The sequence below is a fragment of the Ambystoma mexicanum genome, chromosome 4q (genome assembly GCF_040938575.1).
Source record: "Ambystoma mexicanum isolate Mex_15411 chromosome 4q, UKY_AmexF1_1, whole genome shotgun sequence".
In the NCBI taxonomy this organism is placed as follows: Eukaryota; Metazoa; Chordata; class Amphibia; order Caudata; family Ambystomatidae; genus Ambystoma; species Ambystoma mexicanum.
Window position 1 is genome coordinate 525,953,742 of NC_090928.1, and position 14,776 is coordinate 525,968,517.

The 14,776-nt window shown below is 42.1% G+C and overlaps 1 protein-coding gene across 1 annotated transcript in view; it reads left to right on the forward strand.

Moving 5' to 3' along the window:
- Positions 1 to 14,230, forward strand: part of CRNKL1 (crooked neck pre-mRNA splicing factor 1) — a 752,702-nt gene extending 738,472 nt beyond the window's left edge. The window contains exon 14 of the mRNA XM_069608075.1: positions 13,922 to 14,230. Coding sequence (XP_069464176.1) covers positions 13,922 to 14,089 — 168 coding nt within the window. The 3' untranslated portion in view covers positions 14,090 to 14,230. The remainder of the gene's footprint in view (positions 1 to 13,921) is intronic.
- Positions 14,231 to 14,776: the final 546 nt, after the last annotated feature.

The window sequence follows — 14,776 nt, forward strand, 5'->3', positions numbered from 1 at the left end:
AGTCCAACTGGCACAGGGGGAAATGGGACAGGTGTGCATACCTGGGAGGCAGAGTCACTGTTTGCAGAGGCTGTCTTGCGTCCTGTGTCTGTGCTCAAATTCAAATTTCAAAGCCTTTACTGTGTAAAGTTATCAGGCCCCATCCCCAAAGGAAACACACCACCCATGCACATGGAGTAAAGGGGTCTAAAGGGGGTACAAGTAGTCGATAGAGTCATTTTTATTTTACCATCTCCATTTTAATTTTCAATAAAGCAAACATCACACCCAAACATACAAAGGATACTGTGAGAATCCTGAGGGTGTTCTCTCTCCTGCTCCCCTTGGATCCTCTATGCAGGTGGCCAGGGAAAGGCCACTGCTTTTGTATCATGACCCTGGGGTTGGACAAGCGAGGGAGGATCACCTGGGTGGAGGGTCCTTGGAGAGTGGGAATGAGATTCCTTTAGACGAGACATGGTATCCCCTTTTTTCTCCTGACAATCACCCAAGTCTTAAACGGTTCCTCTTCATTCCTCTCTTGGAATACACAACAGTACTGAGACGAGGAAGAAGCAACTGAGAGTAATAAATGCCAATTACTCTCACCACCTGGGTACTGGGAAGAAGATGCATGAAGGTCAGGCATGTCCTGGTAATGAGAGCCAGACAATAGTAATTGATGGTGTACACCTGAAGCCTGTTACCGAACCTCAGGTGTATAAAAAAAAGCAGGACATTGAAGGAGAAAAAGAGATGGAAAGAGGAAGCAGAAGGAGCCGTGTGGGAGCGAGAGAAGCCAAAGAGCCATGACGCAGAATGATACCCTGGGACTCCTGCTGGAATGAAAGTACAGGACGGAGAGCCCACAAAGGGGTAGGTGCGCAGCAGAAGCTGTCGGCAAGCGGAAGGGAAGCTGCACACGAGAACTGGAGTGAGTGGAGACAGGCGTCCAGCTAGCAGGCTTTCCAGAAAGGAGGCGAGATGCTCTGTGAAGGAGCTGCCGAGTCCGGGTGAGTGTCGGGGACACTTTATTCACTGGGGCGCTCCAGGAGACTGTGAATGCAGTAGCAGTCAATGGAAACCAATGAAGTGGCATCGTTCCAAATACCTAATTGAATAAGTTGCCTTTATTGAATACCGAACGGAGTAAAATATGCAAAACTGCTTTTATTGAAAACCGAACTGAGTAAAAGCAAACAAAGCCATCTTCAATGAATCAACCTTTTATGAATACTGAACTGAATGAAACCCGTAAATAACTATTTTTGAATTACTAATTGAATGACTGAATTAAGTGAAATAAGAAAAGTTGCATTTATGAAGAAAAGCTGCATTTATGATGGAATGAACAACGAACTGAAAACTGAGTTGAATGAATAACTATGAGTTCAAAGTGAAACCAAGATTGAGAAACCACTCATATGTTAAAGTTGTGAAGCTGCATTTGCGAGATAACTTGTTTGGTTGAATATTGAACTTCTCAAGGAAGCCTGGACGTTCCTGGTTGCATGACCTGTAATGGGTGGACCGTGTGGTCTGAAACTACGCCGAGATCAGAGAATTACTATATGATGAATCCAGAACTATTGAAAGCAAATGCTAGGTTCCTGTTTGCGTGACCTGTAATAGGTGAACCGTGTGGTCTAAAACTGTCAAGACACAGGGAACCCCTATAAGCTAACAATAAAGTTTGCTGTGGTGAAAGAAGGAAAACAACAAATGGTGAATATTAGACTTGGGGAAGGGAGCCCTGAGTTGTAAAGTCTTGTGGAAAACCGATCAACCGACAAAGCTTCAAGATACTTCTTTTTGTGCTATATTTGAGCATTGAATTTGGGGGAAGGAAACCCTATGGCATATTGCCCGGACTTTATTGAAGTTTGGGAAGGGCACCCTAATCTTTGCAACAGTGTGGAACTATATTTTCAAGTCAAGTCTAAACAAAGGTTAATTGAACATTGTGATGAGCTGATTGACTTTGGGGGGAAGGAAGCTGAAGAGTAAGCCTGAGCTGGAAATAGCTCAGAACCTTGTTTGAATCACTGGTTAGTTTATGGTTCACATCCTTACACATTGTTTTGTATTAGTTGTGAGGGCAAGCATAGGTTTCGGACACAGTCTGACTATTCAGTTGAACATTCGGGCTCAGTCTTTCTTTAATTTCTTAAGGTAGGGACATCTCACCTTAGCTTAGGGCAAGATGGACCTTATTCCATCCTGACATTCTCTTAATAAAACATTGAATAAAACATCAAACTTTGAATCTGTTTCATAAAAGAAGACTACATATTTGGAACATAGAGTGGGTATAGTGGAGGATACTGTGGCGGTATTTCAGTCACGTATGAATGCGCTTGCGGCGGCCACAAGGGCTCTGGAAGTGAGAGCTTAAGACGCGGTAGGCGGGACCACCGAAGCAACGTACGGGTACTTGCGGTCCATAAAGGGGAGGAAGGCCGCCGTATGGAGCTGTAGCTGGAACAACTATTTGTGGACACGGTCAAGGTCAGAGGGCTATCGATGTGGTTTATTATTGAGAGGGTACAGAGGGTTCCTGGGAGGAGGCCTAAGGTTGTGGCTCCGCCACGGGCAATAGTAACAAAGCTGCTACTTTCGAGACAGGGATGCAATCTTGTAAAATGGGAGAAGGAACTCTGTTTACAAGGGTGGGCAACATGAAGATCATGGTGTTCCCTGACTTTACGCAGGAAGTGCAGAGGCGGCGTAAATCATATGACACGGTCAGGTGGAGGCTAAGGGAGCTTGGACTTAAATATTTTTTCCCAGCAAAGCTGAAAGTGCTGGCTGAGGGACATGCTCTATTTTTCCAACGACCGAGTGAATTGTGGATTGGCTGCACACCATATCAGCAGACAGAGCAGCACAGGCACGTGGGAGTGGAGGTGTAAGGAGTCAGTTTGGAAGGGGTGTTCCCCGATGGCAATGGGACATTGCAGCCAAATCCTCAGTGGGAAGAGTTTGTTGCATTGGATGGCACGCTGGCTGTGGAGAATGAACGATGACCTCCAGACAGGGCTGGTGATTGCGTGTCGCAGGCAGTGGTCGGCGTGGTCTCAACACTTCAAGGACTCGCAGATACTTGTTAAATCAAGTGGTGTGAGATGGTCTAGGGTTGCAGAAGTACGCTGGATATGTAGATAAACACTCTGAGGGGGATAAGGCAGGCAGACTTCTGGCCTAGTTGGTCAGGAGGAAAGGCAGTCGGCATTTGTGCTCAGGTGTCAGGGGCAGGGAGGGGGCACTGATTACAGAGAAGGAGGGAATATGTACAGTGTTTAGGGAGTTCTATGCATTGTTGTATAATGAGGTGGGAGGGTTTGATGAGTGGCTGGTAGAGCAGTAGTTGGAGGAGGCAGCGCTTGATGGGCTTGGCACTGAGTAGAGGATTGATTTGGGCAGGGTGATGGATGAACAGGAAATAGAACGAGCCATCGCCGTTTTAAGCTTGGCTAAAACGCTGGGGACAGATGGGTTTACCACTGAAGTGTATAAAGCATATAGGGACATTTTGGTGCCTAAACTCATAGAGGTTTTTTATTCAGGCTAAGGAGTGCAGTAAATTCATGGACGCAATGCTGGAAGCACTGGTGATATTGCAGCCCAATGATTGGAGGGACACGAGTGAATGCGCATCGTATCGACCTCTGGCTATGGTCAATGTTGACATCAGAAATGTGTGCAATGTATTGGCAGGTCGCCTGATGCCGGTAATGAAGGAACTGGTGAACCCTGACCAAACAGGGTATATACCAGGCAGGCCTACCTCGCATAACCTGAGACGATTAATTCTGATATTAGATAAATATAGACAGACCGCTCCACCAATGCCGGTGGTGAGCCTGGAGTCATATAAACCGCTCAACTCAGTTTCATGAAAGTTTCAATGGATGTTGGCAAGATGGGCTGGGGGACAAGTTCAGGGATTGGGTAAAGCTCCTGTACTGTGATTCGACCTCCAGGGTACAGGTCCATGCAGTGAATTTGAATCTGTGGTAGGTGCGGAGAGGTACAAGACAGGGGGTGTCCGTTGTTGCCTCTGATCTTTTCCTTGGTTATTGAGCCTGTGGCAAGGGTGTTTCAGCATAGACCTGAGAATGTGGGTCTCCGGATGCTGGGAGCACTGCACTGTATTTCTCTGTATGCTGATAATGTGCTGTTGTATGTTCGGGACCCATCGGTGAATTTAAGGAGAGTCATGGCTACTGTGGCGGAGTAAGGGAGGCTCTCGAGGCTGGTTGTTAATCACTCAAAATTGGCTATTTATGTGATACTTGAGGAAGTGGGAGTAGCCTGACAGGTTTTGGAATGGAGATAATGGTCCGCGCTGACTGGGAATGGATGTACCAAACGAATGTACAGAAGTTAATTACTGCTTTTGATAAGCTCACTGAATTCTGGGTCCGGTTCCCTATCTCACTGATGGGACGGATGGCACTAGCTAAAATAATGTTACCACGGCTATTGTATGTATTCCAGGTGATGCCCATGGTATTGAAGGTGGCATGTTTCTGGGCACAGGATACTGATTAGATTATTGTGGAAGGGTGATGTCCTGAGAATAGCTCTGCGCACCTTCCAATTGCCAGCGGGTCAGGGGGGAATAGGGACTCCTGACCTTAGGTCATGTTATTGGGCGACGGTCATGCAACATATGGTGAAATATGGTGAAATGGTTTGGTGCTCCACATGAGCTGACGGATTGGATTATGGCAGAATCTGCACCTCAAAGGGTGTTGGAACTGTTGTGGGGGTGAACTTAAGGAATTGAAGTGACTTTTTTGTCTCCAATTGGCGGTATTATTCAAATTTGGCGGAGGGCGACTGGACAACCTGGCAGAAAATTCCTTCTATGACAGCTTTACCGCTGAGTTGCAGCAGATTGGGGGGTGGCGCTTGTCATGGACGGGGATACGACATGGGGCAGGGTGTTCTAGGAGGGCCATTGGATGATATCTCCAATGGTGACAGAGGCGTTATGCAGAATTTAGACGGGCGTAGCCTATGCTCTGTCTCAACTTCCTAGAGTTTGCTACACTGATGGCGGGGGTACGAGCATTGTGGACAGGCTTCCATGAAACAGAATACTCACGGGGTGAAGGCGGTACTAATAAAATTGGTGGAAGGTCTCGAAATTCTATACAGCGGCTAGAATGGAAATGGACAACGAGGCAGTAGTACGGAGTCTGAAGTGGGAGAGGGACATAGTGGAACTATTCTCTGATGGGCAATGGTGACGGGTGTTCCTACATGCGTAGGAAGTGTATGGGAATGTTAGAGATCAGTGGATTCAATATAAAACTGTGCAATATAAAAATTCAGTAATTTTCAACATGCTTTTGTTTTTTTTTTTACTCTTTATTTGTCATTTTCGAATTTACAAGCTTAGTTCAGCCATTAAGAAACAATTATGGGTTAAAACTTAGATCAATCAATTACATTTCCTACTCAACAAAGATATAAGCAAATTTACCACTATACCATTAAGGTATATTACAGAATCAACAACTATAACAAACCCATTACAACATTACTATCTACACACAGAGAACAATAACAAACTAGACAACACACACACACACAACATATATAGACAAAACGACACCACTCAATTCACATTTGTCTTCCTATTGGTCCACTTTCTTCCCAACCACGCATTCACCCTAATGTATCCAACTGCTATACTAATAGTTTAGCTTCAATTATACATTTCATTGAAAAGTCCCCACATTTCCAAATAATCACACACTCGTTTCTGTTTTTGTAGCATTAGCTTTTCAGAACTGGATAGAGTCTGCAGATCGGACAACCATCCCTCCACATTTGGCTTTTTCCTTGTCTTCCAGACCCTCAAGATTTGTTTAGTAGCCACCACTAACAACATGCTCTTTTTGATGATGCATTGCTGGTCTATCACTTCCTACCTGAATCCAATGCATACAAGAAACAATGTATCTATTAATTTTGAAGTTTTTTATTTTCTTCCACAAGCAACGATCGACCTTACCAGGCAAATAAAGGGGTTCGTTTGCAAGGCAAATAAAGGGGTTCGTTTGCAAATGGAAATTCAAAGTCCTTATAGAATTAACCAAGAGCCTGACGCTAATGGATTTAGTAAAGGGAGTAACTTTAAAGAACGTGGGTTTTCTCCTCAAGGCGAAGCTTTACATGCCAAGTTGTAATTCATCTTAACCCAATTTTTAAATCTTAATGCGTCTACCATATAAAGTACTCCATCTTGCATTTCTCCCAAGCCTATTTATAAGTTTGAGCCAGATATCTCAAATATGCTAGGTGTCGTGCTGCAGAGCAGCGATTCTTTATACCTAACAATAGTACCACTTCTTTTCAGTCTTAGGATCAAGATGAGTTAAATCCTGTGTGCCATTCTTTAGGCAGTGCTAAGCGAGATATCCAGAACTCCTCAAAAAGAGATTTACAGGGTTTTGGTCATGGAGTAAAGCTGGAAGGGTGCATAGTGAGTGAATGAACCCTCTGCTAGCTTGTACCCTCTAGGCCCTCTTAATTATTGCAGTCTCCCGCTCCTCACTAAAAGGAGGAAAATTAGGCTTAGCAGGCAATTACCTGCAGAATGAGCCAGGGCATGTTGTAAAAGCATGCTCAGGAGAACCGTTCATCTCTGCCCAACATTGCAGGTTCAAGAAGTCTGCTTTAATTAATGCTTGGAGAGATCTGAAGCCCTGAAAATGCCACTATTGTTGGTAGACTGTGCTTTCAGAGGAGAGCAGTTTGTGTAGCGAGATATCCAGAGGACAGAGCATACAAATATTGGAGTGGCATAGATGTGGCACGCCATTTGTTCTTGTCCAGCGTTGTGGGCCACGACACTGAGAGCATTGACCAGCGGAGTGTCTTTTTGGTACTCTTGCTAATGCATCTGTGACACTGGGAAAGATGTCCTGTAAATAAGTGGGACCTCAAGTGTTGAGATGTGGACCAGTACTGGATCCTACACTGCTCTAGGATTAACTAATGCGATGTGGTGAATATCCCTCAGATCATGTTCAAAAGGTTGTGTGTAACAGTTGAAGGAACACATGCCAAGATAGCCTATTCCTTTTAAAATAACCACTTTATGGGATTTGCATCCGATAGAAACTTTGTAAGATTCTATAAAAATCCACCAAGCAATAAAAGCTTTTGAAGCCTTTTTGCCAGGTCGAGAACTGCCAAATGTCACAATTAGGTTGTAGTCCTTCCTAAACGTTTTTGGCCTGTCCAGATAAAGTTTGAAAGCCTAGTGAACCAAGTGTCATCTCTGCCTCATTTTAAGGAGACAGAAAAAACATTGTCAGAACCACTTCCTGATTGATATGACATAAAGAAACTACTAAAAACAGGATTACTTAATCCCTATGAAAGACTTTAAATGACTAATGGCTCAGAAGCTAGTAATAACAGAATCTCACTGATGCATGTTGCAGACGACTCCACAACTAAGAAGGCCATTGGGGCCTTGAGACCAAAATAAATAATACTTTGAACTAGGTAGAAGTGTGCCTAAGGTATTTCTGAGCTATTGAAAGATATGAGTGGATAGATATCCCAACAAATGCTCAAATTTACTTCACAAGATAGAGCCCTTTATGAAGGAGAAAACCTGTGTATGACCAGCTTTACAGCTAATGTTCTAACAAACTGAGATATTTGATATGTGCCAGCGATTTTCTTTTGACAGTCTTGCTGGCAAGGGGTAATGTAAAGGTCTATGAACTAGGACACCAGTGCTCTGAACTAGGTGTACAATCTAAGTCTGGAGCAAACATATATAAATCAAGCCATGCAACAGGATACCCATGGATACCTATAAATGACGCATTTAAGCACAGACTACCCCGCCCTTCCACACAATATGGTAAAGTACCAACCTACAACCAGACCGGAGTATAAATTACCCCTTCAGTTTGATCAGAAATCAGTCAAAATCGTTAAAACAAAATGTATTCACAATTAATATCACAAATGTTAACATGTCTAAAAAACACATGATAGTTAATATAATAACACATCCCATGTTATGGGTGCTATTCTAAAAAAATCTGTCATGTACAAAGATATCAGTGTAGTTAGTAACAATTTCATTGAGTACACTATGTTGGTGGACACACTTGTGTTTCCAGCTCGGAGGTAAACTTTCTTAAATTTCAGTTTGCATTCACATCAACCCCTCTGAGATTTCTTAAGGACACTCAGTCCAACATGATGTAGTATACTTCTAAACTCCAGAACCAGTGTGGAGATTTCCCAAATCTACATTAAAAGAAAGTGAAATATTATAACTATTTGTGTTGAAAAACAAACATAAAACTCTAAAAAGCTGATGAAACAGGGTACTACAGGTAACTACACTGATGTCTTTGTATATATGACAGATTTTATTAGAATAACACCCATAATATGGGTTGTGTTATTATATTAACTGCATTGTGTTTTTTTAGACATGTTAACATTTGTGATATTAATTGTGAATACATTTTGTTTCAACGATTTAGAATTTTTTCTGATCAAACTGATGGGGGAATTTATACTCCGGTCTGGTTGTAGGTTGGTACCTTACCATATTGTGTGGCAGGGCAGGGTAGCCTGTGCTCAATTATTCAGCTAACAATGCAGAAAGTCCTATAGGGGTCAGGTAATTACAATGGCCATGGAAGAGTGCACAAGGACACAGTAAAAGGCAGTGGAAGAGTGGTACAGGATGGAAGTATAACCCATTCTACAGGAAAACCTCAAGTAATTTGCAAAGTTTAGATTGAAAGCAATCACTTGTAAGATATATACATCCCTCCCCGTCCCCTACGTTCTCAATCAGCCCTTCTTGTGGTTCCCCGGCACAGGCTGGCTCGTTCAGGTGGTCGTGCCTTTTCTACTGTAGCCGCTAATGCCTGGAACAAACCTCTGCATGCTCTGCGAATTACTGCTGATCATTTCTGCTTTCAACGTAAATTGAAAACATTATTATTCTAATGGCTCTCCTCCCTGTTTTGTTTCTGCTAGCTGCCTCTAGTGCTGTTATGCCTTCGGCATACATGCGCTCAATACATTCCTATAACATAACAAGATCTTATGGATTTGCTCCCCCAACTGGGTGAAAATTGAAAATGTCTTGGGAGAGAGGGGAGGGCATGGCGAATAACATAGGCAAATGGCTCCTGTCAAATGGAACTTCAGCGCACCCTTTCTGTGCATACATTTAAGTTGAGCAGGCACCTCGCCAGGCAATGTTGAGGTGGGGGAGCTGAAAGTCCCTCGGACCATTGCATTGGCTCACAGGAATAACACTGACCCCTACTCTTCAAGGGGAAGTTCACTTTCATTTAACAGGAGTAGATTGGGCATGCAATGCGTATACAGGACATCTCACATGTTCAAATGAGAAGGGTGGGAGGAAGTTGTGTTGAAAGAAAATCGGATGGAATTAAGGAACCTGGGCATTGATTTAGATGAGTGATAAATAATGATGCTGCAAGTTGTCTCAAGACACACTGCTTTACCAAATTACACACACACACATAACCAGAATGGTCATAACACTATATTTCATGTTAAGGAGAACAACACCGTAAACGCATCGCCAGAGGAATGCAAACTACTTTTGGAACTTACTTCAGGCATTTGCTTCCTTGAAGATGCACATCTGCTCTATGCTGATGGGTTTGGAATGTATGGCCAGGAATTATTCTTTATTTTAATGGATTAGACTGTATTGTAGATCCCACTGATTTAACCTATACCTCATGGTTTTGGGATACTTGTGTAATGACAAAGCATGAGTTTGAGAGCATTTCAAGATCTAATACACCTACAGCCATTGTTTTCATCTTGCCTAAAATACAAGAATTGAAAAATTTGGATTGATTTTTCCTTACTCATCATCTTTTGATGGCTCTTCATGTGAATCCGTCAAGCTCTGTGTCCAGTGGATTTATAGGTTCATTGAGTCTCTCTTGTGTAATAATTGATAGCATAGGGTGCTATTTCTGTCAAAATTAATTGAGCTAATAATGCCAGAATGGCATCCCATCCGTGCAGCAACTCTACTATTAAAACAAATCAAACCTATTTGTATTTAATGGAAGTGCAAAGTAGGCATGGTCTGGTAAAATAGTACAAACTATTTCACACTATTAAACTGAATACAGCCACAAATCTGCATTGTTCGTACAAAATCTGGTAATCGCGCTCTATAAATAGAACGTAATATGAAGTTCATGACCTCCATTTTACTGCTTTAAACACTTGAGGGGTTCATAGCCTATGCTGTCACCTAAGAAAGAAATCCTTCTATGTATTCTGTAAAAGGGAACTACTTTTCCCATCGCTTCGGTGCTAGACGCTGTTTGAACACGTCATTTGAGGCCGGCACAGGCCCTAACTGACTGGCGTTAGCGCAAGGCGCTGACGCGAAGCCTGTTTGGGCATGTTTACGGCCTGGAACGGCAGTCGGCAGGCTGTCAGTTGAGGCTGTGATTTCAATTTAATCCGTGACTCAGGTGAGCTGTGTTGTCAGGAAGGGATGGCTACTACAGTAGGAGAGAGAAGGCTCATAGACAAAATATCTGTATTAAAGACCTTGAATAAAAATATGGGGGCCATTACGTTGAGAAGCTTAAATAAAATGAGAAATCTAGGAATTTCTATTCCTATGGAGACATTGTCTCTTATGAGAGAGAAGCCAGAAGGCATCGAGGCTGGCCTAATTAATGCTAGATCTGCGTGTGCACTGAGGTGGCTACTCTAATTGAGGAGCATACACTTGATGTCCTCTTTATAACGGAAACATGGTTCACAGATGTCTCGCATGTTGTTTCCCATAACTTAGTACCTGAGAATTTTCAGATTCAACATATTGATCGAGTGGGTAAACGCGGTGGCGGCATAGCAGTTATTCACAAAAATATACTGCGTATCTCCCATCTCAATCTGCTTGAATGGGGAGATGAATCACAAGCAGGGCAATTTACTATTGCGTTATCCCCAAACTCAGCTGTCCATGTGCTACTGGGTTATAGGTCCCCAGGATCACATAGAGAATTCCTGGAAGGTCTGGACCTCTTTTTAACTACCTATGGCAGTAAATATTCAGAAATATTATTACTGGTGGACTGGAATTTGCGGCTGGATGACTGCAATCACCCAGGCTCTACAGAGCTCTGGGATATTATGGAAAATCATGGCCTTTGGGAAAAACATCCACTCATAACAAAGGTCCTTGTCTTGATCTGGTTATAGTAAGAGGTGTCTGTACCTCTCTTCTAGATAATATACTGATTCACTGGTCAGATCATACTGTGCAAATGTTCCTAATTGCTGCCAAATTGAAGAATACTTGAGGTTCTAAAGAGGATATCGGGATATTAACACAGAGGCGTAAAAATGTGGACAAAATATCTGCACAGGAAGTGATGAAACTACTCTCCTCGGTTGATAATACACTACCTAGGGAGGATTTCTTTCTAACTAGAACTAAGTTTATGGACACCATATGCTCTTGGGTTGCACCAAGGAAACCTATGAGAAAGAGGATCTCCAAGCCTTGGTTTACACAGAATGTATTCCATTGCACAGACAAGTTAGCCTGGCTGGGTGTAAATGGCAAAAACATCATACTGAAGAAAATAGCATTAAAGCTAAAACGGCACTCTTGGTCTATTAAAAGGCTATTTTTGAGGCTAAACCTAAGTTTCTACAGAAAGAAATTAGTAAGGCAGGTAATCATTCAAGGGAACTTTTTTTGATCATATCAAAATTCCATCATCCTATAAGCAACAACTCAACCATTATACCATCACTGGCACAGGCCAATGCATTTAATCGTTTTTTTTGAAGAAAGGATTGTTGTAATTAAAAGTAACATTGCAGCCAAGAACCCGACTCCATTTATCTCCTTGCAATCGAACATGGACCTAGATTTTGGTGGACACGATCAAGTTAAAGTCGTTGAACTCCCAAAGCAGTTTAATTTCCATCATGTGAGTGAGGATAATATGTGTACACTGATAAAACTCTGAAACCAACCAATGACTGTTTGTTCCCACTTCCTGCAGTGGTAGCTAAGTGTATGACTGAGGAAATTTCTCAGTTTATTACCACTTTTGTTAATAAATCGTTAGATCAAGGATCAGTACCACAGATGCTTACATACACCATACTAACACCCCTATTAAAAAAAACTAATCTGGACCATCTGGTCCTCCAGAAATATTGCCCCATTGCAGACCTTCCCATGCCAGGGAAGATTCTGGAAAAAGTGGTGACAACATCTGCAGGCTTTTGTTGGAAGAGTCACTTTTAGATTTCTTGCAGTCCAGGTTCCGGCCAAAATTTGATACAGAGACTGGCGGTTTGTGATAAACTGTTGAGGGTGGCTGATCAGGGCAAGCTTTCACTTTTGGTGATGCTTGACCTGTCAGCCGCCTATGATACAGTTAATCATGCTATCCTCCTAGACCGACTGAGGTTGGTGGGTAGAGTCCCGGAGCACGCCATTCGGTGGTTCAGATCCTTTTTGGAGAATCGCCAACAATGCGTTAGATTGGGAGCCTTTACTTCAGACCCCAGTATTATGGGATGTGGTGTCCCACAGGGGTCGTTGTTATCACCGCTTCTTTTTAATTTGTATCTGACTTTTGATGGAAATCTTGAGACCTCACGGAATGAGTTTCCAATCTTATGCAGATGACACTCAGATTTTCATTGCAATTGATAATGTTGAAGAAACCTTTGCCAGGATCAGTGAATGCCTCCAGGAGATTAGCGAGTGGATGGCTTTCAATCAACTTCAATTGAATGCTGTCAAAACAGAATGTATCTTGTTTGGTCCTGAACATCTTTGCACCACCATGAAAAAACAGTAATTTCCCAATCTTTTGTGAGCTGAACCTAAATTCTCTGCTAAAGTAAAAACCCTTGGCTGCATCTGGCAGATAATTTGGGCTGCGAAAGCCAGGTTGGAGCTAAGGGGAAAGCAATTTTCTATTCTCTGAGACTTCTTTGGCAGACACTTCTGTGTATTCCGTAAGAGGATTGTGCTTTGGTGGTGGGAGCACTTACAAATGCCCACTTGGATTACTGTAACAGCCAACTGATGGGCATTCCAAAAAAAACACTGTATAAACTCCAAAAGGCCGAGAATGCAGCAGTCAGGCTTATCTGTGGACTAAGCAAAACTTCCCATGTTTCTCCTTCACGTCGATTACTCCATTGGTTAGCGGTTGAGAATCACATTAAGTTTAAGGTAGCATGTCTAGTATTCAAGTGTCTGAACAACCTAGCACCTGACTACTTGAAAGACATGCTCAAGCAATATCAGCCGTCCAGATGTCTACGTTCAAGGGACCAAGCTCTGCTGGTTATCCCTACATCTACATTCGTATCAAGAGGGCATAGAAGATTTGCAGTGTTTGGCCATAGACTCTGGAGTAGTATACCTAGGGTAATTAGGACCCTTGATTCTCTCTTCAAGTTCCGTAAGGCCCTAAAAATGTTTCTGTTTAAATAAAGTTTCAGCTTTCTTCCAGCCTGCTGGGAACAGTTTAGCCTCTAGGACGGGATGCAGGGTTTCTATATAATTCTGGTAATTTGTCTCTGTGGATGTCAACAGCGCCATTATATGGTTTAGTCCGTGTCGAGCACTTTATAAATTCCTCAAAATCAAATCAGGGTGGGGGACTTAAATACATTGACACAGTTGCAATATTTCCACTTTTTGATGTGGAAAATGGAGTTAGAAAGACTATGGAGTAAACAAGGATTTGTGTAGATCGTATATTTCCCTGTAAAGGGAAAGCATTTTTCACATGTTGATTACTGGTAGGATCTCTGATCAGTGACTGTGATCAAATATTTTTTATTCAACATACATGTTTTAAACTTAATATGTTGTTTTTACCCTCTACAGTCAGATGCTGGATGGGAGGAGTACTATGATTACATCTTTCCTGAAGATGCTGCCAACCAACCCAACCTCAAGTTGCTTGCAATGGCCAAACTATGGAAGAAACAGCAACAGGAAACGGAAGAGTCTGAAGAAGACCCAGATGAAGAGCCAGAAGATGCCCAATCCTGATAGCCAACCTTTGCCACGTTTTTGCACTTATTTTGTACATTTGCTAGTTTTGACTGATTCTGTGTACAATATATTATCAATCATGGATTAAATTGGGCAATCCGCTAACTGTAAAAATAAAATTTTATTTTATAACTGTGACTGAGCGAGTACTTAAGGCTTTGTCCCTCTTAATTTTTTGATTCTCCAAACTCTTTTGTAGGCTTGCTGACTCCATGTTCAAATCAGCAGTTCACAGCTATTTTTTCACATTAGAGATGACAGTCTTTATTAGTATATTTAGTTATGTTTAAGAAGAAATATTTCCAAAGTCAAGACAAACAGTGCATTCTAGTCAAGTACAACCCAATTTCTGATGTATTCAACAGAAGTATCCTTGTAACTAAGACCTTATAAGTGGGTTTAGAGTGTGTATATATATCTATATACTCATATATTATGCCTTTCCGATAGCACAAGGCCTACTTAAATTGAAGATTAAGTCTCTAAAACGTTTCAGAAAAGGACTTTTTTAAATAACTTTTGAACGCTTGAAATCTGAAAATATTCCAAAGTAATATTTCGAGGCAGTGCCTGTGCATGAAAAATTTCAGGTTTCAACATAACGGCTTCATAGTTTAAAAAAAGTTTACTTTTGATAACGTTTTGAACAACTTTTAAGATGGGGTTTTCCTATATGAAAAAAAT